Source organism: Salmo salar, chromosome ssa01 (assembly GCF_905237065.1).
Source record: "Salmo salar chromosome ssa01, Ssal_v3.1, whole genome shotgun sequence".
NCBI lineage: Eukaryota > Metazoa > Chordata > Actinopteri > Salmoniformes > Salmonidae > Salmo > Salmo salar.
This window is the reverse complement of record NC_059442.1, coordinates 44,153,999-44,178,800: the sequence shown is the minus strand read 5'-3', so window position 1 is coordinate 44,178,800 and position 24,802 is coordinate 44,153,999. Positions and strand designations below refer to the sequence as shown.

Sequence of the window (24,802 nt, the reverse complement as noted above, 5' to 3'; positions counted from 1 at the left end):
AGCTGAGATTAGGAGCACACTCTTAAAGGGAGTGCTCCTAACCGCAGCTTGTTACCTGTAAAAAAGACACCTGTCCACAGAAGCAATCAATCGATCAGATTCCAAACTCTCCACCATGGCCAAGACCAAAGGGCTCTCCAAGGATGTCAGGGACAAGATTGTAGACCTACACAAGGCTGAAATGGGCTAGCAGACCATCGCCAAGCAGCTTGGTGAGAAGGTGACAACATTTGGTGCGATTATTCGCAAATGGAAGAAACACAAAAGAACTGTCAATCTCCCTCGGCCTGGGGCTCCATGCAAGATCTCACCTCGTGGAGTTGCAATGATCATGAGAACGGTGAGGAATCAGCCCAGAACTACACGGGAGGATCTTGTCAATGATCTCAAGGCAGCTGGGACCATAGTCACCAAGAAAACAATTGGTAACACACTACGCCGTAAAGGACTGAAATCCTGCAGCGCCCGCAAGGTCCCCCCTGCTCAAGAATACATATACATGCCCGTCTGAAGTTTGCCAATGAACATCTGAATTATTCAGAGGACAATTGGGGGAAAGTGTTGTGGTCAGATGAGACCAAAATGGAGCTCTTTGACATCAACTCAACTCGCCGTGTTTAGAGGAGGAGGAATGCTGCCTATGACCCCAAGAACACTATCTCCACCGTCAAACATGGAGGTGGAAACATTATGCTTTGGGGGTGTTTTTCTGCTAAGGGGACAGGACAACTTCACCGCATCAAAGGGACGATGGATGGGGCCATGTACCGTCAAATCTTGGGTGAGAACCTCCTTCCCTCAGTCAGGGCATTGAAAATGGGTCGTGGATGGGTATTCCAGCATGACAATGACCCAAAACACACGGCCAAGGCAACAAAGGAGTGGCTCAAGAAGAAGCACATTAAGGTCCTGGAGTGGCCTAGCCAGTCTCCAGACCTTAATCCCATAGAAAATCTGTGGAGGGAGCTGAAGGTTCAAGTTGCCAAACGTCAGCCTCGAAACCTTAATGACTTGGAGAAGATCTGCAAAGAGGAGTGGGACAAAATCCCTCCTGAGATGTGTGCAAACCTGGTGGCCAACTACAAGAAATGTCTGACCTCTGTGATTGCTAACAAGGGTTTTGCCACCAAGTACTAAGTCATGTTTTGCAGAGGGGTCAAATACTTATTTCCCTCATTAAAATGCAAATCATTTTATAACATTTTTGACATGCGTTTTTCTGGATTTTTTTGTTATTCTGTCTCTCGCTGTTGAAATAAACCTACTATTAAAATTATAGACTGATAATTTCTTTGTAAGTGGGCAAACGTACAAAATCAGCAGGGGATCAAATACTTTTTCCCCCCACTGTATGTACTCTGAGGTACTCTTACTGTAACACAGACCTCTGCTGTCTATGGCTGATTGTGGCAGATGTTGTATACTACAATGCCTACTTCAGTGCATTCATACTGTTTGTGTCTCTTGCTCAATCTTTGCCTCTCTCCCTGTCTTTCTCGCTCCTTCTCTCCCTTCCAGTCTACCCAGTCTCAGACCACTCCTGGATGTGAACTACCTTCCCCTGACAGACATGAGGATAGCCCGGACCTTCTGCTTCTCCAACCTGGGCCAGGCCATGTACCTCACCTCCCCCACCGAGATACAGAGAATCACATACAGCCAGGAGACCTGCGACAATCTACAGGTACGTGTGTGTGATTGACGGAGAGCTATCACGTTTTGTGTCTGTGGGTATGATTAAATACTGCTGTTCTCTTTGACACGTACTGTTACATCGGCATCTTCTCTAGGAAATGTTGGGAGAGTTGTTTACACCGATAGAGACACCTGAGGCTCCTAACAGAGGTTTCTTCAAGGGCCTGTTTGGGGGAGGAGCTCAGTCCCTGGATAGAGAAGACCTGTGTGAGTATCATCCCCACAGTACACCTCACCGTCAATATAAAACTGGCTTCTCATTTAACTGTGACTGACATTCTAGAGCATTTTGAGGGCACATCGGATTGATTTGGACATAGATTATCCCATACAATATGTTTGGCATGTGTTTATTAATGGCAGATTCTTATTGGACATAGAGCTAATGGCATTGCAATGATGAAGCCTGTTTTGTTGGCACACTGTTTTCTCTCCTTTTCTCCTCGACAGTTGGTGAGACGGCGGCTGGTAAGGCGTCTCGTAGCCTGGCGCAGCACATTCCTGGGCCCCAGGGCATGGAGGGCATGAAGGGGGCAGCCTCGGGAGTGGTGGGGGACCTGGCCCGTGCCCGGATAGCCCTGGATGAGAGGGGACAGAAACTGGGCGAGCTGGAGGACAGAACCGCAGCCATGATGGCCAGCGCTGACTCCTTCTCTAAACACGCTCATGATGTAGGGAATATCCACCTGGTCATCTGTGAGCTGCAAACCTGGTGTCAACTAGTATTTGTTCTCTTTCAAATACTTTGAGCGCTTGATTGATTCTGCCTGGAGTGCACGATGGACAGGGTTTTCACTTTCGAGAAACAATGAAGCTCAGCTAAAGTATTTGAAAGAAAAATGAATACTACCTGAACCCAGGTTTGATGAGAAGCCTGCCTTCTGTGACAGTGTTGTCAATATATATATTTTACCTTTTTTATTTTATGAGTCTCGTACTCTCATCCTCTTCCTTCTTTTTCTCTCTCAGATGATGCTGAAGTACAAAGATAAGAAGTGGTATCAGCTCTGATTGCAGCGAGAGGAGACAGTGGGCCTCAGTTGTCTGCTCGCACCATTTCATCTACAGGAGATGCAGCTCCTCCTCCTCTTCTTCATCTCTCTGCAGGAGGAAGAGTTATCTAACAGACTGATGCTTTCCTCCTAGCAGCACAATAAAACACTCTGCATTACCTCAGTCACCTGGTTACCAATGAGGAGGAGTAGACTAACAGACTTAGAAGGAACAGAGGAGGAAAGTTTATTCTGGATGTTTCTTTCTATGTCATCTGAAAGAGATTATTTCCTTAACACACCAGAAGAGCGGAGACTAAATGTATGGGGGCTTCTCCTGTGTTTTATCAGTCATGTTCTCAGCTGCTTTGTTGTCCATGAGGTAAGACAATTCTACTCAAAATGAGCACCGTTAGGTTGCCTGTGATTTACCTGTGCAGTGTCCAGGTGAGGTGATGTCTGCTCTTCAGTGTCAACCAATCGCAATGGCACCTCTAAGGGGAGTCTCCTGTGTGTGGAGGAAGCTCCATGGAAACCACAGTCAGTGGAGCCAGCTTTCTGCTCTTGAAGTCTCAATATCTATAGCAATGGTTATGAAAGGATGAATCAGCGATTGATTCACCCCCCTGTGTTTCGTCTCAAGTCCTTCCTTTTTTTCTACAGATTTGTGTTGTCTTTCATGCAAGTCTTTATTTGTCGTCTTTATTTGAGACCGTTTTTGTTTTTCAGGAGTCCATCCAAGCACTTAATTAACCACGAGTTTATTGACCAGTTTATTTACCATGTGTTCTTATCACACCACCAATATAACTTTTCTCCTACTTACAGTTGGCCTGGTTATACGTTATTATCACGGTTAGTTTTCCTATCAGGTTTGTTTTGAAGCAGGAAGTCAAGGGCCTGTTCCCATGTTTGTTTACTGAAAGGTAAAAGTTGAACTGGTTATCATGGAGAGTAAGTTATCAGCTGCTGTGTGTTCTGAGTGAAAATATTACAGGCTCTTACCGAACCCACTAGACAAAATGAAGTCTACATTAATATGACCAAAAGGTGATGGATTAGTATGTTGAAAACACTTTGCAGCTGATACGGTATATAGTTCTATCGTACTAATAGAGGTATGGCCATAGAATGTCAGTGCCAGCTTTGTATTTTTGTTCTGGGCTCTTGATTGGCTGAGAGCTAGAGTTGAGAGTAATGTACAACGGAATAGGGTGAAGTTGCCCCTAGATGCTGATCTTGGGTCAGTTTAGCATTTTCCTCACTAATGGTTAGGGGAGGGGATTCTAGCTGATCCTAAGTCTGTACCTAAGGGAAACCTAAAGGCCTACAACTCTTCCTCAACATACTAAACAATGTGGTAATATTGCAGTACTGTATACAGGTTGGATTACTCTCTGTGGCTTATCATTTGAAATAGTTTTTAATGTTTAGAAAAGAAAGCATGTCTGTTCCATCACAAGGATACAGACATAAGCCATCTGTCTTTTTGTATTCGTAGCGTCAGTAGAAGAAGTGACCAGGTGCCACTTGATGTGCGGTAAAACATTCATTGGTCATTATTCTCTGAATCAACCGCTATCTTAGACGACTCTCTTCCGCCTTTGCTTATCATGACGCGTATATGCTAGCCTCTACCTATGTATGTGTATATCTGTGTGTGTGTGTTTGCTTATCATGACGCGTATATGCTAGCCTCTACCTATGTATGTGTATATCTGTGTGTGTTTGTGAACGTACATATATTCAGATATGTGTATGGGCACATTTTTTTTTTTCCTTAATGGTGTTTTTCAGCTGGATTTGTTTTTTTTTTGCCCCGTGCAAGGAGATGCTCTCATTTGAGTTGAGGTAGATGTGTTTCTCTTATGTTCTTGATTTCCCAAATGATTTTCCAAATAAGAGACTACAGATTGTTTTCACCCCAGCCAAAAGCTGTAAATAAATGAGTAGTGCGACAAGACAACTGGAGACACATCTGATGGTGTTGGTTCGGGGGGTCTGTCCCAAATGGCACCCTATTCAAAAGTAGTGTACTACATAGGGAAAAGGGTGCCATTTGGGACACAGGTGGAGACAGGTCAGCAGCCATTTTATTTTCTGACACCAAAGAGTTGCTTAATTATACACTGTTGTCTTGTTTGTCCAAACTCCAACAGTCTGTCTGGATGTGACGACTCTATAGACCATACTGTTTGGAAAATGGTGGAACAGCTTCTCCTCGCTTGTCACTCCCGAACCTTGTAACTTGTCACATTACATCATGTACCTGGTGTGCAGAAGACCCAGGAAAAGTAGATTTTCATTTGACCGGATGTGTTATTTCTCGTACTACTGAGCTACATGTATTGTAAAGAGCTGTTGTGTGGTTTTGCACTGTTTCGTACCTTGAACCACTTGTTTGTTTTTGTTTATATTTTTTCTTGTTTATTTCTCTGAGGGACCAAAACATGATGGAAACGTTAACTGTGTCATTTCCCAGTAATATACAGCCTTGCTTCACTTTCAGATTTGTTTTCATTGCCAGTTAATGATGTTCAAATGGATTTATATATTTGAAAAAATATTATTTTAATTTCAATATATTCCATATTAATACTTTTAATATAATTTAAGAAGAATAGAATGGTGCATTTTAAGACGCCACATTTTTCTCCAAAACAATGGTTGTACATATTGCCCAATATTCAAACATGAAAATAAACATTTCTGGTGATCTATTAAATGTGTGCATCTCAGAATCCGCTAGATCCAGTTTGTGGAAGATTGTCTGAGGGTGATTTCTCTGGATGGGTTCTCAGTATATTTAAATCCACTAGAAGCCATTCAGTCAGGTCACAACATATTTGAGGTCCTTGTTGTTCTCTTGCACTTAGGAGGATGCATGAACTTTTCATGTTTACAGACTTGAAAGAACCATGTATTCCATACGGTCTATTGCAACCTATCTTGATTGACCACAAATTCATGAAGTTTCTCGTTATCAATGTTTGTTTTTCCTCTGGAGTGTGAAAGACTATTTATTTGCTCCTTTATCTGTGATCCTTGGGACATCCCTACCCTATTGAAGTTAACATTTTAAAATGGTAGGGTTTAGGGTAGGGATGTCCCAAAGATTCCAGATAGAAATAACCATATTTATTTGATGAGAGCCATGATTTGGTTTTCCTGTGTTCCCCATACTCCCTATTCTTACCTAGCAGATCTATTGCAACTGAAACAATACTGTACACAAACTGCAACCAGGAGAGGCCAAAAGGTTTCTCAACCAACCAACCGCCATACTCGTATGGGATAAAATAGCTGTGTAGTTACAATTTATTGTACAGTTTTATAAAGCTGCAATTTCACATGGATTGATGTCTGAGTCTGAATTCATCTGCTGCCACAAACAATATAGGAAGTATCTAGCTATGTAGATACGTGGCCAAAAGTATGTGGACACCCCTTCAAATTTCAGCCACCGAGACATGCAATCTCCATAGACAAACATTGGCAGTAGAATGGCCCGTACTGAAGAGCTCCGTGACTTTCAACGTGGCACCGTCATAGGATGGCACCTATCCAACAAGTCAGTTTGTCAAATTTCTGCACTGCTAGAGATGCCTTGCTCAACTGTAAGTACTGTTATTGTGAAGTGGAAACGTCTACGAGCAACAACGGCTCAGACGCAAAGTGGTAGACCACACAAGCTCACAGAATGGGACCACCGAATGCGGAAGCTCGTAAAAATCATCTGTCCTCGGTTGCAACACTCACTACCAAGTTCCAAACTGCCTCCGGAAGAAACATCAGCACAAGAACTGTTCGTCAAGAGCTTCATGAAATGTGTTTCCATGGCCAAGCAGCCGCACACGAGCTTAAGATCACCATGCACAATGCCAAGTGTCGGCTGGAGCGGTGTAAAGCTCACCGCCATTGGAGTCTGGAGCAGTGGAAACACTTTCTCTGGAGTTATGAATCACGCTTCCAACATCTGGCAGTCCGACGGATGAATCTGGGTTTGGCAGATGCCAGGAGAACGCTACCTGCCCCAATGCATAGTGCCAACTGTAAAGTTTGGAGAAGGAGGATTAATGGTCTGGGGCTGTTTATCATGGTTCGGGCTAGGCCCCTTAGTTCCAGTGAAGGGGAATCTTAACTCTACAGTATACAATTACATTCTAGACGATTCTGTGCTTCCAACTATGTGGCAACAGTTTGAGGAAGGCCCTTTACTGTTTCAACATGACAATATCCCCGTGCACAAAGCAAGGTCCATATAGAAATGGTTTGTTGAGATCTGTGTGGAAGAACTTGACTTGCCTGCACAGAGCCCTGACCTTAACCCCATCGAAAACCTTTGGGAGGACTTGGAACGCCGACTGCAATCCAGGCCTATTCGCCCAAAAGCATTGCCCGACCTCATTAATGCTCTTGTGGCTGAATGGAAGCAAGTCCCCCAGCAAAGTTTCAACATAGAGTGGAGAGTCTTCCTAGAAGAGTAGAGGTAGTTATAGCAGCAAAGGGGGAATCAACTCCATATTAATGCCCATTATTTTGGAATGAGATGTTTGATGAGCCACACACTTTTGGCCATGTAGTGTATTATTGTGTAATTGGAAAACAAATCCTACGAACCCATTTGTCTCAAGTTGTCTTTGTGGCTGTTAACTGATTGAAAATAAATGCCAAATATTTATGCAAGTTGGAATCAAATGTTAAATAACATGAAGGGTATAACTGTTGGGTCAAGTAAATCAAAACAAATTATAAGTTGATGGTTTCAATCAAGTGTGTCATCAGAGCAGGGCTGGAGCGAATGCCTGCACCCATATGCTCATTAAAAGTTCTGTGTTTTAAGGGAAGATAAAACGTCTCTTGACAGGAATCATAAATCAGGCGTGGTACAACTCATTAAAATATATATATATATATATATATATATACATTTGTAGCCTACTGATTCACTTCACTCGGCAATTATTGCCTTAATTTTGTCTAACTGATCCCAAATTGCATACAATACTGCTAGGCTATGATTGACTTATTTTCAATCAGTCAACTACGGTGTGTCGGACAGGGGCCGCTAGAGTACAGATCATTCTCACTGGTCATAAAACAACACAGGCAGGCGCAAAGCGAATACGTTTTGATTGAATGGAACTTTGGATTCGAAAGCATACTAGACGGAAGAGAAAGTTCAATCGGGAGAGAGAGGATGCATTGAACCATGTGCTACAACAAATGTATTGGTATCTTTTGATAAGAAGCAGTGATAAATGAAAACCTTTTTATCTCACATTTAGGTTACGGTCTCGGATCCTCCTAAAGTTGAACTATATCGCGACTGCCTTTGGAAACTGCTGCAACGAAACGAACATAAGGTTGAGGAATGGAAACCGACTGAAATTCAGCCTGTGTAGGCCTACACCTATTGCACAATTCCTTTATTTGTCTTTTGAAACCTATTGTGTTTTGCTTGGATATCATGCCACGCTTTCTCGTTCTCGCCTGCTTGGATTGATTGGTAACCACATGCACCTGCTTGGTTGGATTTTTGGAACCTCCACAACATGTAGGCTTATGAAACATTTAGGCAAAAATGTTTATATTCTGAATCGTGAATGCACACGTCTTGGTCATTATTGTAACACTAGTTGCCTTGATTCCTTGGACCTTTCATAAGTGGAATCATCTTTGCATGAGCCTGGAACGTTGGACAACGGATGGCGATGACATAGCTGCCGCGGCATATGTAACGTCTCAAGGATACCGCGCGCCCCTGAAGTTTACGTTTTGGATATAATACTATTTCTAACAGCATATGCATGGCATATATTGCTTATCATATCGGATATCAAAATGATGCGCACCGGCCCCAGCTTTGTCTACGAGTGGCTACACACTATTCAGCTGCCTCAATACTTGGAGGCGTTTGTGGACAATGGATACGATGATCTAGAAGTTTGTAAACAAATTGGGGACCCCGATCTTGACGCCATAGGGGTACACGCGCAGCACCACCGACAAAAAGTACTCAACGCGGTGAAGAAGTTGAGAGAGGAGGACAAGAAAAAGGCTCCCGGTCTTTACTTCACCCTCGAGCCTTTGAACCCCTCTCCCCTTAGCCCCTTGTTAGGCACCAGCACCACGCTCATCACAGATTGCGAGAATGATTTCCAGTGGTCAAGGTCATGGACAGAATCCAATCAGGAGGAAGTTGGAAAATGGGGTCACCAAAGATGTCGCCAACAATCATCTTGTCCTACAAACCACAATCTAAGTTTAACTGATGATTGTAAAAAGCTGGTGACCAATCCCAAACTGAAGGTCTTGATCAGGGACAAACTTGTGAAAGATGGAGTCAACCTCAATGAGCCGCCATACACCTATAAGGTAGGCTCCTATTTGTCATTCATGATGTTGATTACTATAAGGATTTGTTCAGAGACTGTCACATACAATTACACACTCTTCCCTCTGGGCTTGCTGTGATGAATAGTATGGCCAATTTCTTTGATGGTGCTGTCTACCATCAATTCTGCTCATTCTTTCAGTCAGGATGACCTCTTTGAGGTCTGTGACAGGCAGTCAGAGGACTTAAATATGCATACATTTAGAAAATGTATTTACTCAGAAATGATTTTGGTCCTATAGGTCTGGCCCGACACCTGCTGAAGCAATCTTCCGTTGTCCGAGTGCATTTCATTTAAGTCCTACGGTAAAACGTTATTGCCATGGCTGGGGTAATAAGCTCATATCCTTCAGACTCTGGCAGCTGTCAATGTTACCTAACAGTGTTTTACTGTGGGTAGAACTAATGGCTTCCATTGTGGAGGAGTCTGCCTCCATAGAGAAATACAATGCCTTCAGACTTATTCCACATTTTGTTGTTACAGCCTGAATTTAAAATGGAATACATGTAGATTTTTTTGGGGTCACTGGCCTACACACAATAACCCAAAATGTAGAAGTGGAATTGTTTTTGAAATGTATACAAATGAATTACAAATGATAAACTGAAATGTCTTAAGTCAATAAGTATTCAACCCCTTTTGTTATATCAAGCCTAAATAAGTTCAGGAGTAACAATGCTTAACAAGCCACATAATAAGTAGCATGGACTCACGCTGTGTGCAATAATAGTGTTTAACATGATTTATGAATGACTACCTTCTCTGTAGCCCACACGTACAATTGTCTGTAAGGTCCCTCAGTCGAGCAGTGAATTTCAAACAGATACAACCACAAAGACCAGGGAGGTTTTCCAATGCTTCGCAAAGAAGGGCACCAATTGGTAGATGGGTAAAAAAATAAAATAGCAGACATTGAATATCCTTTTGAGCATGGTGAAGTTATTAATTACTCTTTGAATGGTGTATCAATACACCCAGTCACTACAAAGATACAGGAGTCCTTCCTAACTTGGTTGTCGGAGAGGAAGGATCCCGCTCAGGGATTTCACCATGAGGCCAATGGTGACTTTAAAACGGTTACTGAGTTTAATGGCTGTGATAGGAGAAAACAGTGGATGGATCAATATTGTAGTTGCTCCACAATCATAATGTAATTGACAGAGGGAAAAGGAAGCCTGTTCAGAATAAAAATATTTCAAAACATGCATCCTGTTTGCAATAAGGCACTAAAGTAAAACTGCAAAAAAAATATAATAGTGAGTGTGATTTCCTGGATCGGTGAGCCAGGCACGGCTGTCCAAAATGTCTCTTCTCCTCCAAAAAGTCGTATTGGAGCTGAGCTGTGTCACAACAGATTAAGAAGACATGCTTAGACTACAGTCTCGGGCAGCATTCTATAGAATGTCGAGAACACAGCGCATCAGCTACTTTGTGTTGGTTTCCTTTTTAATGTCTTTAGCTCCTCTCTGAAAAGATTACATTTGATTTAAAAAAATAAATATTTACTGTGGCTCAGAGTTTTCACATTGCAATCTGTGTTATGTAACATGTAATAACTCCTCCACACGCAAGTCAAATTAAACTCCTTCCAAATCTGACTTGGATCATCAGTATTTTCCAAACTAGAGTGCCACTGATAAGTGACTTGATTATTATCCATAGCATGAGTAGATGCGATGCATGCAGAACTGTGCAGAGCTCTCATGGCTGCTCTGCGTGCATTTTAAGACGATGTTGTGCTTTTGTGCTCCGATTCTCTCCTACATGCCCATAATGTTCCTGAAATATTCAGGGGCTACGAACTGCTAAGTGCAGAGAGGCACTTTGTGACTCACTACTGACCTTTTTGTATGGAAGCACAGGCAAACAGATTCAGGTTTATCTGACGGAAAATATACTGAACAAAAATATCGAAAAGCAACATGTAAAGTGTTGGTTCCATGAGCTGAAATGAAAGCTCCCAGAAATGTTCTATACGCACAAAAAGCTTATTTCTCAACTTTTGCACAAATTTGTTTACATCCCTGTTTGTGATAATTTCTCCTTTGCCATGATAATCCATCCAGGTGTGGCATATCAATAAACGGATTAAACGGCATGATCATTACACAGGTGCACTTTGTGCTGTGGACAATAAAAGGCCACTCTAAAATGTGCAGTTTCGTCACACAACACAATACCGCAATTGACATGCTGACTGCAGGAATGTCCACCTGAGCTGTTGCCAGAGAATTGAAAGTTAATTTCTCTACCATAAGCCATCTGAACGTTGTTTTAGAGAATTTGGCAGTATGTCCAACCGGCCTCACAACTGCAGACCACGTGTGACCAGATCAGGACCTCCACATCCCTTTTGTGGGGAATAACTCATTCTGATTGGCTGGGCCTGGCTCCCCAGTGGCTGGGCCTGGCTCCCCAGTGGGTAGGCCTATGCCCTCCCAGGTCCACCCATGTCTGCGTCGCACCTGCCCAGTCATGTTGAATCCATAGATTAGGGCCTAATGAATTTACTGAACTGTAACTCAGTAAAATTGTTGCATGTTGCGTTTTATACTTTTGTTCAATATAGTTATTTTTGGTCCTATAGTCGTTTCAAAGCAGCACAGACAATTTAGTTAGACTAATCATTGGCTGACCTGATCACTTCCGCAGAGGGTTTTATAACAATACATTAAAAGGGAGCGAACAGGAAAATAGTGGAGAAATGGAAGAGCCAGAGATGATAGGAACCAGAGGCTATGGCAAAAATATATTTTCCATGTCTGCCATAATCACAGCATCTGTGGGAATTTGATTATGATACCCTAATTGATAAGATTGAACAGTGGTGCGCTGCACAATGTTTGTTTTGACCTACAGTATTTACGTTGTTGATATAACCGTTAACTCTGGCATTGTTTGCTCTTACATATATCTGCTGATGTCAAACTGGCATTTGGAAAAGGACAGCCACAACCAGCGCTTGATCCATGGGCTGTTGATAAGCTTTTTGGAACCGAGTCCTTTCAGGTCAGCAGTTTTAATTCCATTAAGTTGGGAGGATGCAGCTATAGGCTACAGGCCAGTTAGAATGATTCATGCTTTCTACAACCGGAGGGGGAACCATAGAATCAGTCGAATTGTAGAATTAGAATCATTCTATGTAAGGGGCTGTGTTGGGGATAAAGGGATCAATCAGAACTGTTTTACCAGAGTAATAATACATGCGATTAGTGTTATAGTTATGCATGGTAATAGCGTTGTTATTACACAGTGAGAATGAATCTTATTACAAGCAGATCTGACCGCATTGTAAAGTAAATGCTGCTAGTTTGGACACTGTCCTAATTTGATCATTGAAAAAATGGGTCTGTATGCTGTAATTGCCTAAAACCTTGGCCTTGTTTCAATGTGTGTTCCATAGCTGCACGGCACGATCAATCCTAACTAACTGAGCCCTACAGTTTTTTGCCTGCCTGGCTGCGTTCCAAATGGCACCCTATTCCCTTTTCTAGTGCACAAATTTTGACCAACACGTCTGGGGGGGGGGAACAATTAATACAATTAGGCCCTCATAAACGACTTAACAACTGCCTGGGGCCTGGAATAGACATTGTGTCTCATAGAAAATGACAAGCATTAGAGGCTATTTAAAGTATAGCTGTAATCTATGTGCATATAATACGATTGCAGCCTCAGGCTCGACTTTCTCACAGTGAAGTTAATCTATGCTGGAATACTTAGCTACTGTAGGTATTTCTCTTTTACTATATTGACAAAGACGAGATTTAGAGAAATAAGAACTCATGAGTCATGAAATGTAGCTCGCACCGTTGAGGTTTTAGCAGAACTATATAATGTGGCCTAGTTGGTTAAGTCTGTTTTTAACTGATTTTATTCTTTGTTTCGGCTGGTGTTTTACAAGGATCCAACAAAGTACATCATGAGATTTCTCTGAATTCACGTAGAAAAATGTGCCTTCTTTCATTCTAATATGGTAAGTTTTGTCTGGTGGGACGTATTCCCCTTTCTCTCTGTCACAACAATGGGGCACATTACCCCAGAACCCCTCTGCTCCACTGGACTGGCAGTCTGACATTCTTAGAACAGAATGGCTAACAACAGTTCTACTACCAGAGAATTAGAATGAGTTCTATAACTTCTAAAGCCCTGCTCCGGAAGGGTTGGCCTGGTTTCCCCTTCGAGGTTCGCAGAACCAGCAGGCTCTTTTGGACAGTCTGGCCCAAGATAAAGCCAAGCTGAATAGGACCTCAAATGGACAAAGCTCTATAGAAACAGACAATGCCTTTGTTACAAAGAATACAGTATTAAATGGACTGTTTGTCTTTCATGCGTTTCTTAAAACAATTGACTACTTGGCTATACTGTGCTATATGTGAGAGTTGGGCGGTATCCAGATTTCCATAACTTCCTACTGTTCCTGCGCCATTCCAGGCTATACACTACCGTTCAAAAGTTTGGGGTCACTTAGAAATGTCCATACATAAACACAACATAATTGCAAAAGGGTTTTCTAATGATCAATTTAGCCTTTTAAAATTATAAACTTGGATTAGCTAACACAACGTGTCAATCCAATCCAAGATGGCATAGCAGTCAGACATCCTTTGTCCTCATCTTGTCGTGTCCCATGTATGTATGTATGTATGTATGTCTTGGCATATCTTTTTATATTTTTTTTCTTCTAAAAACTCAACTTCAAAACACTCTCCTGCAACCCGCCTCACCAATTAAAAAATAAATAAAAAAGTATTATTTACCTCATCTGAAATCCACAACAGAAGCTAGCCAGAAGTTAGCCAGTTCACTAGCTAACGTTAGAATTCAGCTAACCACGGTTGGCGGTCATCAGCTATCCCTTAGCTCGAAAAGCTATCGGCAGATTTGTACAACGCGACTCAGACCAGAGCATACCGGACCTATTTTCTCTCCATATCCCCGGATTTCTACCGCAAGCTCTGGACATTTACACCTGGTTCTTGCAGCTAGCTAGCTGCTATCCGAGTGACTATTGGCAAATGTCGGTCACGGAGCTAACATCAATTATTCCGGAGCTAGCCAGCTGAAGAGTTCCATCAGCCACTCCTGGGCTACGATCACCTATCCGGACCCGTTTTACTGCCGATGCGGAGGTCCATCGGTCCTTCACGACTGGACTACCGACGTTATCTGCCTGAGGGAATTATCCAACTGGCCCCTCCGTCGCGACGTAACCTGAACGCGGCCAGCTAATCGTTAGCTGTCTTATCGGCTGCTATCTGAATAGGTCTATCGGCCAATTTTCTTGGGCCACTATAACTATTTTGCCAATTGGATTGGTCCCCTCTACCACATGGAACCCCACTAATCTACCGACGGAAACGCACGAGGTGGCTAATAACAGACCATCTTCTGCCAACTTGCTACCCATGGCCCGGCTAGCTGTCTGAATCGCCGTGACCGCAACCGACCTCACTACTCACTGGACCCCTTTGATCACTTGGCTAAGCATGCCTCTCCTTAATGTCAATATGCCTTGTCCATTGCTGTTCTGGTTAGTGTTTATTGGCTTATTTCACTGTAGAGCCTCTAGCCCTGCTCATTATACCTTATCCAACCTCTCAGTTCCACCACCCACACATGCGATGACATCACCTGCTTTCAGTGATGTTTCTAGAGACAATATCTCTCTCATCATCACTCAATGCCTAGGTTTACCTCCACTATATTCACATCCTACCATACCTTTGTCTGTATATTATACCTTGAAGCTATTTTATTGCCCCCCCAGAAACCTGCTCCTTTTACTCTCTGTTCCGGATGTCCTAGACGACCAATTCTCATAGCTTTTAGCCGTACCCTTATCCTACTCCTCTGGGGATGTAGAGGTGAATCCAGGCCCTGCAGTGCCTAGCTCCACTCCTATTCCCCAGGCGCTCTCTTTTGATGACCTTTGTAACCGTAATAGCCTTGGTTTCATGCATGTTAACATTAGAAGCCTCCTCCCTAAGTTTGTTTTATTCACTGATTTAGCACACTCTGCCAACCCGGATGTCCTAGCCGTGTCTGAATACTGGCTTAGGAAGACCACCCAAAACTCTGAAATCTCCATCCCTAACTACAACATTTTCAGACAAGATAAGGGGTGGTGTTGCAATCTACTGCAGAGAGAGCCTGCAGAGTTCTGTCCTACTATCCAGGTCTGTACCCAAACAATTTGAACTTCTTTTAAAAATCCACCTCTCTAAAAACAAGTCTCTCACCGTTGCCGCCTGCTATAGACCACCCTCTGCCCCCAGCTGTGCTCTGGACACCATATGTGAACTGATTGCCCCCTATCTTCAGAGCTCATGCTGCTAGGTGACCTAAACTGGGACATGCTTAACACCCCAGCCATCCTACAATCTAAGCTTGATGCCCTCAATCTCACACAAATTATCAATGAATCTACCAGGTACCACCCCAAAGCCATAAACACGGGCACCCTCATAGATATCATCCTAACCAACTTGCCCTCTAAATACACCTCTGCTGTTTTCAACCAAGATCTCAGCAATCACTGCCTCATTGCCTGCATCCGTAATGGGTCAGTGGTCAAATGACCTCCACTCATCACTGTCAAACGCTCCCTGAAACACTTCAGCGAGCAGGCCTTTCTAATCGACCTGGCCCGGGTATCCTGGAAGGATATTGACCTCATCCCTTCAGTGGAGGATGCCTGGTTATTTTTTTTAAATGCCTTCCTCACCATCTTAAATAAGCATTCCCCATTCAAGAAATTTAGAACCAGGAACAGATATAGGTCTGGAGAGAACCAAGGGCTAACTGCCCTTAACCAACACAAAAACATCCCGTGGTGTTCTGCATTAGCATCGAACAGCCCCCGGGATATGCAATTTTTCAGGGAAGTTAGAAACCAATATACACATGCAGTTAGAAAAGCCAAGGCTAGCTTTTTCAAGCAGAAATTTGCTTCCTGAAACACAAACTCAAAGTTCTGGGACACTGTAAAGTCCTTGGAGAATAAGAGCACCTCCTCCCAGCTGCCCACTGCACTGAGGATAGGAAACTCTGTCACCACCGATAAATCCACAATAATTGAGAATTTTAATAAGCATTTTTCTACGGCTGGCCATGCTTTCCACCTGGCTACCCCTACCCCGGTCAACAGCACTGTACCCCCCCACAGCAACTCGCCCAAGCCTTCCCCATTTCTCCTTCTCCCAAATCCAGTCAGCTAATGTTCTGAAAGAACTGCAAAATCTGGACCCCTACAAATCAGCCGGGCTAGACAATCTGGACCCTTTCTTTCTAAAATGATCTGCCGAAATTGTTGCAACCCCTATTACTAGCCTGTTCAACCTTTCTTTCGTGTCGTCTGAGATTCCCAAAGATTGGAAAGCAGCTGCGATCATCCCCCTCTTCAAAGGGGGGGACATTCTTGACCCAAACTGCTACAGACCTATATCTATCCTACCCTGCCTCTCTAAAGTCTTCGAAAGCCAAGTCAACAAACAGATTACCGACCATTTCGAATCCCACCGCATCTTCTCCGCTATGCAATCTGGTTTCAGAGCTGGTCATGGGTGTACCTCAGCCACGCTCAAGGTCCTAAATGATATCTTAACTGCCATCAATAAGAAACTATACTGTGCAGCCGTATTCATTGACCTGGCCAAGGCTTTCGACTCTGTCAATCACCACATCCTCATGGGCAGACTCAACAGCATTGGTTTCTCAAATGATTGCCTCACCTGGTTCACCAACTACTTCTCTGATAGAGTTCAGTGGGTCAAATCGGAGGGCCTGTTGTCCGGGCCTCTGGTAGTCTCTATGGGAGTGCCACAGGGTTCAATTCTTGGGCCGACTCTTTTCTCTGTGTACATCAATGATGTCGCTCTTGCTGCTGGTGGTTCTCTGATCCACCTCTACGCAGACAACACCATTCTGTATACTTCTGGCCCTTCTTTGGGCACTGTATTAACTACCCTCCAGACGAGCTTCAATGCCATACAACTCTCATTCCGTGGCCTCCAACTGCTTTTAAATACAAGTCAAACTAAATGCATGCTCTTCAACCGATCGCTGCCTGCACCTGCCCGCCTGTTCAGCATCACTACTCTGGACAGTTCTGACTTAGAATATGTGGACAACTACAAATACCTAGGTGTCTGGTTAGACTGTAAACTCTCCTTCCAGACTCACATCAAACATCTCCAATCCAAAGTTAAATCTAGAATTGGCTTCCTATTTCGCAACAAAGCATCCTTCACTCATGCTGCCAAACACACCCTCGTAAAACTGACCATCCTACCAATCCTTGACTTCGGCGATGTCATTTACAAAATAGCCTCCAATACCCTACTCAATCAATTGGATGCCGTCTATCACAGTGCCATCCGTTTTGTCACCAAAGCCCCATATACTACACACCACTGCGACCTGTACGCTCTCGTTGGCTGGCCCTCGCTTCATACTCGTCGCCAATCCCACTGGCTCCAGGTCATCTACAAGACCCTGCTAGGTAAAGTTCCCCCTTATCTCAGCTCGCTGGTCACCATAGCAGCACCCACCTGTAGCACGCGCTCCAGCAGGTATGTCTCTGGTCACCCCCAAAGCCAATTCCCCCTTTGGCCGCCTCTCCTTCCAGTTCTCTGCTGCAAATGACTGGAACGAACTACAAAATCTCTAAAACTGGAAACACTTATCTCCTTCATTAGCTTTAAGCACCAGCTTTCAGAGCAGCTCACAGATTACTGCACCTGTACATAGCCCATCTATAATTTAGCCCAAACAACTACCTCTTCCCCTACTGTATTTATTTATTTATTTTGCTCCTTTGCACCCCATTATTTCTACTTTGCACTTTCTTCCACTGCAAATCTACCATTCCAGTGTTTTACTTGCTATATTGTATTTACTTCGCCACCATGGCCTTTTTTGCCTTTACCACCCTTATCTCACCTCATTTGCTCACTTTGTATATAGATTTATTTTTCTACTATATTATTGACTGTATGTTTGTTTTACTCCGTGTAACTTTGTTGTTGTTGTATGTGTCAAACTGCTTGCTTTATCTTGGCCAGGTCGCAATTGTAAATGAGAACTTGTTCTCAACTTGCCTACCTGGTTAAATAAAGGTGAAATAAAATAAATAAATAAAAACGTGCCATTGGAACACAGGAGTGATGGTTGCTGATAATGGGCCTATGTAGATATTCCATAAATCTGCTGTTTCCAGCTACAATAGTCATTTACAACATTAACAATGTCTACACTGTATTCCTGATCAATTTGATGTTATTTTAATGGACAAATTAGCTTTTCTTTCAAAAACAAGGACATTTCTAAGTGACCCCGGTATTGGTAAATGCAACATGCAATCATTTTAAAGATTTTACTGAGTTACAGTTCATAAGGAAATCCATCAATTGAAATACATTCACTATGCCCTAATCTATGGGTCTCACATGACTGGGAATACAGATATGCATCTGTTGGTTACAGATACCTTAAAGGTAGGGGCGGGGATCAGAAAATCAGTGAAGTTCCTTCCCTCTGTAAGTGATGTTTTGAATTACAGCGTATCTGTTTTAAAAGCCCAAGTACTTTAAGAACTGTACATTCATGTCTGCTTTAATCCTCTAGAGTGGTCGCCTGGTCAGTCTGTAACATTGCCTCACTACCCTGTGTAACAGTATAGCTTCCGTCCCTCGCCCCAACCTGGGCTTGAACCAGGGACCCTCTGCACACAACAACTGACACCCACCGACGCATCGTTACCCATCGCGCCACAAAAGCCACGGTCCTTGCAGAGCAAGGGGAACAACTACTTCAGGTCTCAGAGCGAGTGAAGTCACCCGATTTGAAACGCTATTAGCGCGCACCACCGCTAACTAACTAGCCATTTCACATCGGTTACACCCGCAGACACATCAGTGCAATAAATCTTGACCTTAATGGCCTTGCAGCACAGTGACTGACTGGTATTTAGTATCCCTAGTAGTACTTCACTATCCCTTTACTGATATTAACAGCTATAAGTAGACCTACTGTATATGATAAATACAAATTACATTAATGCATATTTCTGTCAGACTAGAGTACACTGAAGGTCAGGTCAACTATATAATGTAGGTCATAGTCAGTGCCCTATGGAAGTCAGATGAGGTTGTTCAATAGACTACTATCGCAGTCTAAATATAACTTAGCTCAGTCTTGTTAATTGCAATCCACTTTTCTGAATCAGTAGTGAACAATTTAGGGAATAGGGTGCCATTTGAAATGCAGTCTTTGTTTTCAATTAGTTGTATGCTCCTGCTGGCTGCTAAGTTTACCCATAGTTGGCAACCTAATGGCCACCAGCTGTTTATTCCCAAATAGCTATCCCCCTGTCTTCACATCCTCTCCTCCTATAGTTGAGGGTCATAGCCAGGCTGGTCCCAAGGAGCTAGACCCTCCCCTCTTCACATCCTCCTCTCCTTCTCTTATAGGTGAGGGGTCATAGCTAGTCACCCTCTTCACCTCCCTCTCTATAGTCTAGTCTCCAAGGCCCAGACTACAACCTATTGCCCACCAGCTGCCAGCCCCAGTGTGGTTCCAGAGATGTAGCTCTCCTCTCCTTCTCCCTCTATAGTGGAGGGTCACAGCCAGGCCACCGCTGTAATAGTGCATTTGAAGCCTGCTACAATGACCTTGCTTAAGTTCCACAACTGACTTACACTTTTTTTCTCTCCCTCCCCCAAAACGCTTTTTACTAGATTTAAGGTTGGACATTTTCAGGGGTGTTAGTTAAAAAATTTTATATATAATTATCTACCTTTTTTTATTTAATCAGGGAGTCACCGTTGAGACCAGCGTCTCTCTTACGAATTAGCCCTGCATAAACAATTTTATTGCATGCATCCCTCTATGCTTCGAGTTACCCAACCAAGGTGAAATGGAAATATCCTGTTACCATCCGTACCTATGTTTCCTTCCAATTGGCTACATATTCTCATGCGAATATTCTACCATCCGCATAAAGAAAATATGCGAATATTCCCACCTGTGGTGTTTCCGCCAAACTCACTTGTGGATAAAAATCAGTGCGTGATGAAATAGTGTGCGCAAAATGTACTTTATTGATTAAGTTTTAATTTACTGAAAAAATGCGTTTCCAGTGCTTTTTCAACTCTACGGATAGTTTTGTCACATGCTATTTATTAACGTAACAGTAAATGTGCATACTCTGGTCTTGGCATGTGCGAGCTAACCAACAGCTTGCAGATACAGTGCGGGTATACAAGTCTCAAATATTATTATGGATGAGAGCGAGCATATTTGTCAAACTGCAGTCAAACGTCGATCATCATATCACCAGAATCAGGCCCTCGATTTTTATTAGAAAGGAGCATGAAGCTCATCACCATGCACTTTCATCACCACGTGAAATTCGTAACTCCTTTCATCTGTAGCCTTGTACTGCGTGGTTTCCGGAGTCGTAGTGGGAGGACCACACACCAATATCATCGTGTGAATCCAAGTTTACTTCAATATGATGGTTATTATAGGCGATCAATATTTGCACATTAAAGGTGTTTCCAGCTACATTTTTCACGTAATTTTAGACACAGAAAGATCCCACCATGTCGAACTAACAAATTATCTGTCGGTATTTCTAAAGTTGTACCGAAGGGGGGGAGAGATAATGTGTCTTACTTTCATTTAGGATTATCTGCATGTCTTCGGGTTGTGCGTCTAACTTTCTCACTCATCATTACTCACAATTCATTCAGTATCATCTGTAATCATGGTAACATCCACATAGTGTAGAAGGGATTAGTAACACATTACATTCTTATTTACAATCAGAGTGACTCAAATGACACAATACATTATTTACCATTCATTTCTATTCGGCACCAAATAATGAAACGCAACCAATACAAACAGCAAATTCATCCAACAATTTTGTAAAGCTCACAAGCTTGATCTTGTCATTGCGTGCTATGAATATGAGACAAATACTTAAATTTGTATTACTTTAATACACAAGTGAATTTATCCCAATACTTTTGGTCCCCTAAAATGGGGGGACTATGTACAGAATGTGGTGTAATTTCTAAATGGTTCACCTGATAAGGATGAAAATACCCTCAAATTAAAATATGACAGTCTGCACTTCAACGTCAGTCATTGTGTCATTTCAAACCCGAAGTGCTAGATTTGAAGCTTAAACCCAACTTTTTATTTTTATTGCCTCTTCACTGTTTAACAGGGAAAATCCATATTTATGAACAGAACACGTTTTTTTTTAGGTTTGCCATAGTACATTATATTGTTTTAATGACTAGATTACTAATCTACTACCTTCCCGGAAAATCCCACCCACAATAATTAATTGACCCTACCAACTCTGACTAATTTTATTAAAATAAACAGAACAGCACTGCATACATAATGTAATTGTGTTTTTGTTCTTAACCACACATTTCTACTGTAGCCTACCTTGGCAATCTTGCTTTTAAGATCAAAGAAAATAAAAGGGTTTTACATTTTAAGAAATCTGTAGCCTGCAGAACTAGGCTACTATTATTATTCCCCCTTTTTTTTTTATTGCCCTTCTGTTTTTAAGTGTCATTTTGAACAACCACGTTGAGTAGGCTATATCTTACAGCAAATGAAAAACTAGAATAGTCCTGAAAAGGTATGAGGAAAAACAAGTAGTCTCAGCAAGTAGATTAGTTGTCCTTTCCTTTTTCCTCCGACATTGACATTTTTTTTAGGCGCCATTGTTTGAAATGTCACCATGTTTAAAAGAATATATAAAAAAATGCAGCATACATATTTGGTGCAAAGAGGGTAGAAAGTGCTTATTTGGTCTTTTTAAAAAAAAAATTACCTACCAAGCCAACTACAGCTGTTTTATCGAGATACAAATATCCTGTGCTTTTTTTCATTTGGCACATAGGCGCATACAGACCACTGCATAAAAAGGCACATTTGCGGGTTGAACACACTAGTGCATAATTCCGAAAATGTACTGTTTCTGGGAAATTTGTGGGCACGTGTCCAGCAGTGTTCGGGCCTTCGTGTCCCATAAATCTCAGATAATGTATGGACGTGTAATATGTCCGGAAACGGTTCAGTAAATCCTGAGGAAAGGACCACACACATCCACCCACTTACCAGAACACATCTTGAAATTCCAGTGCTTGCCTTTGACGTCAGTTGCAATACATCTCCGTTCCATGTCCCTCCCATAAATGGCTGTGTACTTGCTCAAGGTTGGGCATACTTATTCGCCTCATTGAATGCTGATGCTTGCCTTGGTGGCTGTCACTGGTGTATTGAAAACACAATTATTAAATGAAGGAATTACAGTGAATTAGGAATGAATTTACTTTTAATTATTATCTTCACACATCAGGGTTCCTTCACCTTTTCAGAAATGTAATTCAAGCACCACTATGAAGGTTTTTCCAGCACCTCACAACATCGCTATACTAAAACAACTCTTAGTTCTTTGAATAAAACAATACACAATACACTTCTTGAAGGATGACAATTTCAGTAGAGCAAGAGAAAGCGGGTAATAGCATCTGCATTTAAGCTGAGCAGAGCCTGAAACTAAAGTAACTCCAGTACTCTGTTTGATTATTTTGAAAACGCTTTAATATTTTGAATGTTGTGCTTACCTGCTTAAATGTCTTAAAGGGGGGTGGGTGTTCTACCTCATGGAGGAATATGAACGGGCCTATTCAAAGATCGACAAAAGTATTTTCAAGAGAATCAAGCACAATACTGACAGTAGCCATCCAGCTTGGCCCAGAGCGAGCCTCCATTGGGGGTGCTATAGTGTTGGGTTGAGGGGTCAATGGGATATAGGTTTGCCTTGATCGAAACCCCAGACATGATCCGTGTGGTGTGGCTCGCGAAGTAGCTTTGGTCCCTCTCCAAGCAGCGCTGTAGTTCTTAAATAAGGGCAGTGAGGGAGGACCACACTCCGGAAGTAGGGACGTGACGAACCACACTGGTTGACCGTTTTGCAGGCCATCCTCTTCATCGCTCATCAGGTCCTCATTAACTGCTCTCCAAATGTCTCTCACATCGTCTGCAAGCACTCTTGATTGTGCATATAGAACACAGTAAACAAAGGCATCAGTCTCAAGTAATATATCTTTATCCCACCAACCTCAGATTGAGAGATAGTAAAGGGGAATTTGAACCTTTGACATTTATCACTTACCTTGATTGTACTTCCCCAAACAGTTTTTCTTATATCTTGTGAAGATTATTGGACTATTGTGAAAACAACATTCAACGACTGTTTTCATTCTATTCTTCTAGACTAAAATACAGCACCAGTCCAATGTTTGGACACACCTACTTATTTAAGGGTTTTTCTTTATTTTGACTATTATCTACATTGTAGAATAATAGTGAAGATATCAAAACTATGAAATAACACCTATGGAATCATGTAATAACCAAAGAAAAGTGTTAAACAAATCAAAATGTATGTTATATTTGAGATTCTTCAAAGTAGCCACCCTTTGCATTGATTATAGCTTTTTTCACAGTCTTGGCATTCTCTCAACCAGCTTCATGAGGAATGCTTTTCCAACACTCTTGAAGAAGTTCCCACATATGCTGGGCACTTGTTGGCTGATATTCCTTCACTCTGCAGTCTAACTCATCCCAAACCATCTCAATTGGGTTGAGGTCGGTGATTGTGGAAACCAGGTCATCTGATGCAGCACTCATTACTCTCCTTCTTGGTAAAATAGCCCTTACACAGCCTGGATGTGAGTTGCGTCATTGTCCTGTTGAATAACAAATGACAGCCCCACTAAGCACAACCCAGATGGGATGGCGTATCACTGCAGAATGCTGTGGTAGCCATGCTGCTTAAGTGTGCCTTGAAATCTAAATAAATCACTGACAGTGTCTCCAGCAAATCACCCCCTACACCATCACACCACCACCTCCATGCTTCAAGGTGGGAACTACACATGCAGAGGTCATCTGTTCACCTACTCTGCATCTCACGAAGACATGGAGGTTGGAAACAAAAATCTCAAATTTTGACTCATCAGACCAAAGGAAAGGTTTCCACCGGTCTAATGTCCATTGCTTATGTTTCTTCGACCAAGCAAGTCTCCTCTTATTGGTGTCCTTTAGTAGTGGTTTCTTTAAAGCAATTCGACCATGAAGGCCTGATTCACGCAGTCTCCTCTGAACAGTTGATGTTGAGATGTCTGTTACTTGAACTCTGAAGCGTTTATTTGGGTTGGAATCTTAGGTGCAGTTAACTCTAATTGTCTTATCCTCTGCAGCAGAGGTAAGCAACACTGAAGCATGCACGAGAGCACCAGCTGTTCTGGATGACTGTGTGATAACGCTCCCGGTAGCCGACGTGAGCAAGACCTTTAAACAGGTCAACATTCACAAAGCCGCGGGGCAAGATGGATTACCAGGACGTGTACTCAAAGCATGCGCGGACAAACTAGCAAGTGTCTTCACTGACATTTTCAACCTCTCCCTGACTGAGTGTGTAATACCTACATGTTTCAAGCAGACCACCATAGTCCCTGTGCCCAAGGAAGCGAAGGTAACCTGCCTAAATGATTACCACCTCGTAGTACTTACGTCGGTAGCCATGAAGTGCTATGAAAGGCTGGTCATGGCTCACATCAACAGCATCCTCCCGTATACCCTAGACCCACTCCAATTTGCATACTGCCCCAGCACATC

At 42.6% G+C, this 24,802-nt stretch overlaps 2 protein-coding genes across 7 annotated transcripts in view; both read left to right on the top strand.

Annotated features, from left to right (window-relative positions):
• stxbp5b (syntaxin binding protein 5b (tomosyn)) overlaps positions 1 to 5,412 on the top strand; it is a 63,219-nt gene extending 57,807 nt beyond the window's left edge. For all 6 annotated transcript variants that reach the window (XM_045718230.1, XM_014197159.2, XM_014197167.2 and 3 more), the window contains 4 exons: positions 1,519 to 1,684; positions 1,791 to 1,902; positions 2,146 to 2,366; positions 2,665 to 5,412. In XM_045718230.1, the coding sequence (XP_045574186.1) occupies positions 1,519 to 1,684; positions 1,791 to 1,902; positions 2,146 to 2,366; positions 2,665 to 2,706 (541 nt within the window). In that variant the 3' untranslated portion in view covers positions 2,707 to 5,412. The remainder of the gene's footprint in view (positions 1 to 1,518; positions 1,685 to 1,790; positions 1,903 to 2,145; positions 2,367 to 2,664) is intronic.
• Positions 5,413 to 7,795: 2,383 nt separating this feature from the next.
• sash1b (SAM and SH3 domain containing 1b) overlaps positions 7,796 to 24,802 on the top strand; it is a 91,730-nt gene continuing 74,723 nt past the window's right edge. Inside the window, exon 1 of the mRNA XM_014197193.2 lies at positions 7,796 to 9,065. Within this exon, the coding sequence (XP_014052668.2) occupies positions 8,532 to 9,065 (534 nt within the window). The 5' untranslated portion in view covers positions 7,796 to 8,531. The remainder of the gene's footprint in view (positions 9,066 to 24,802) is intronic.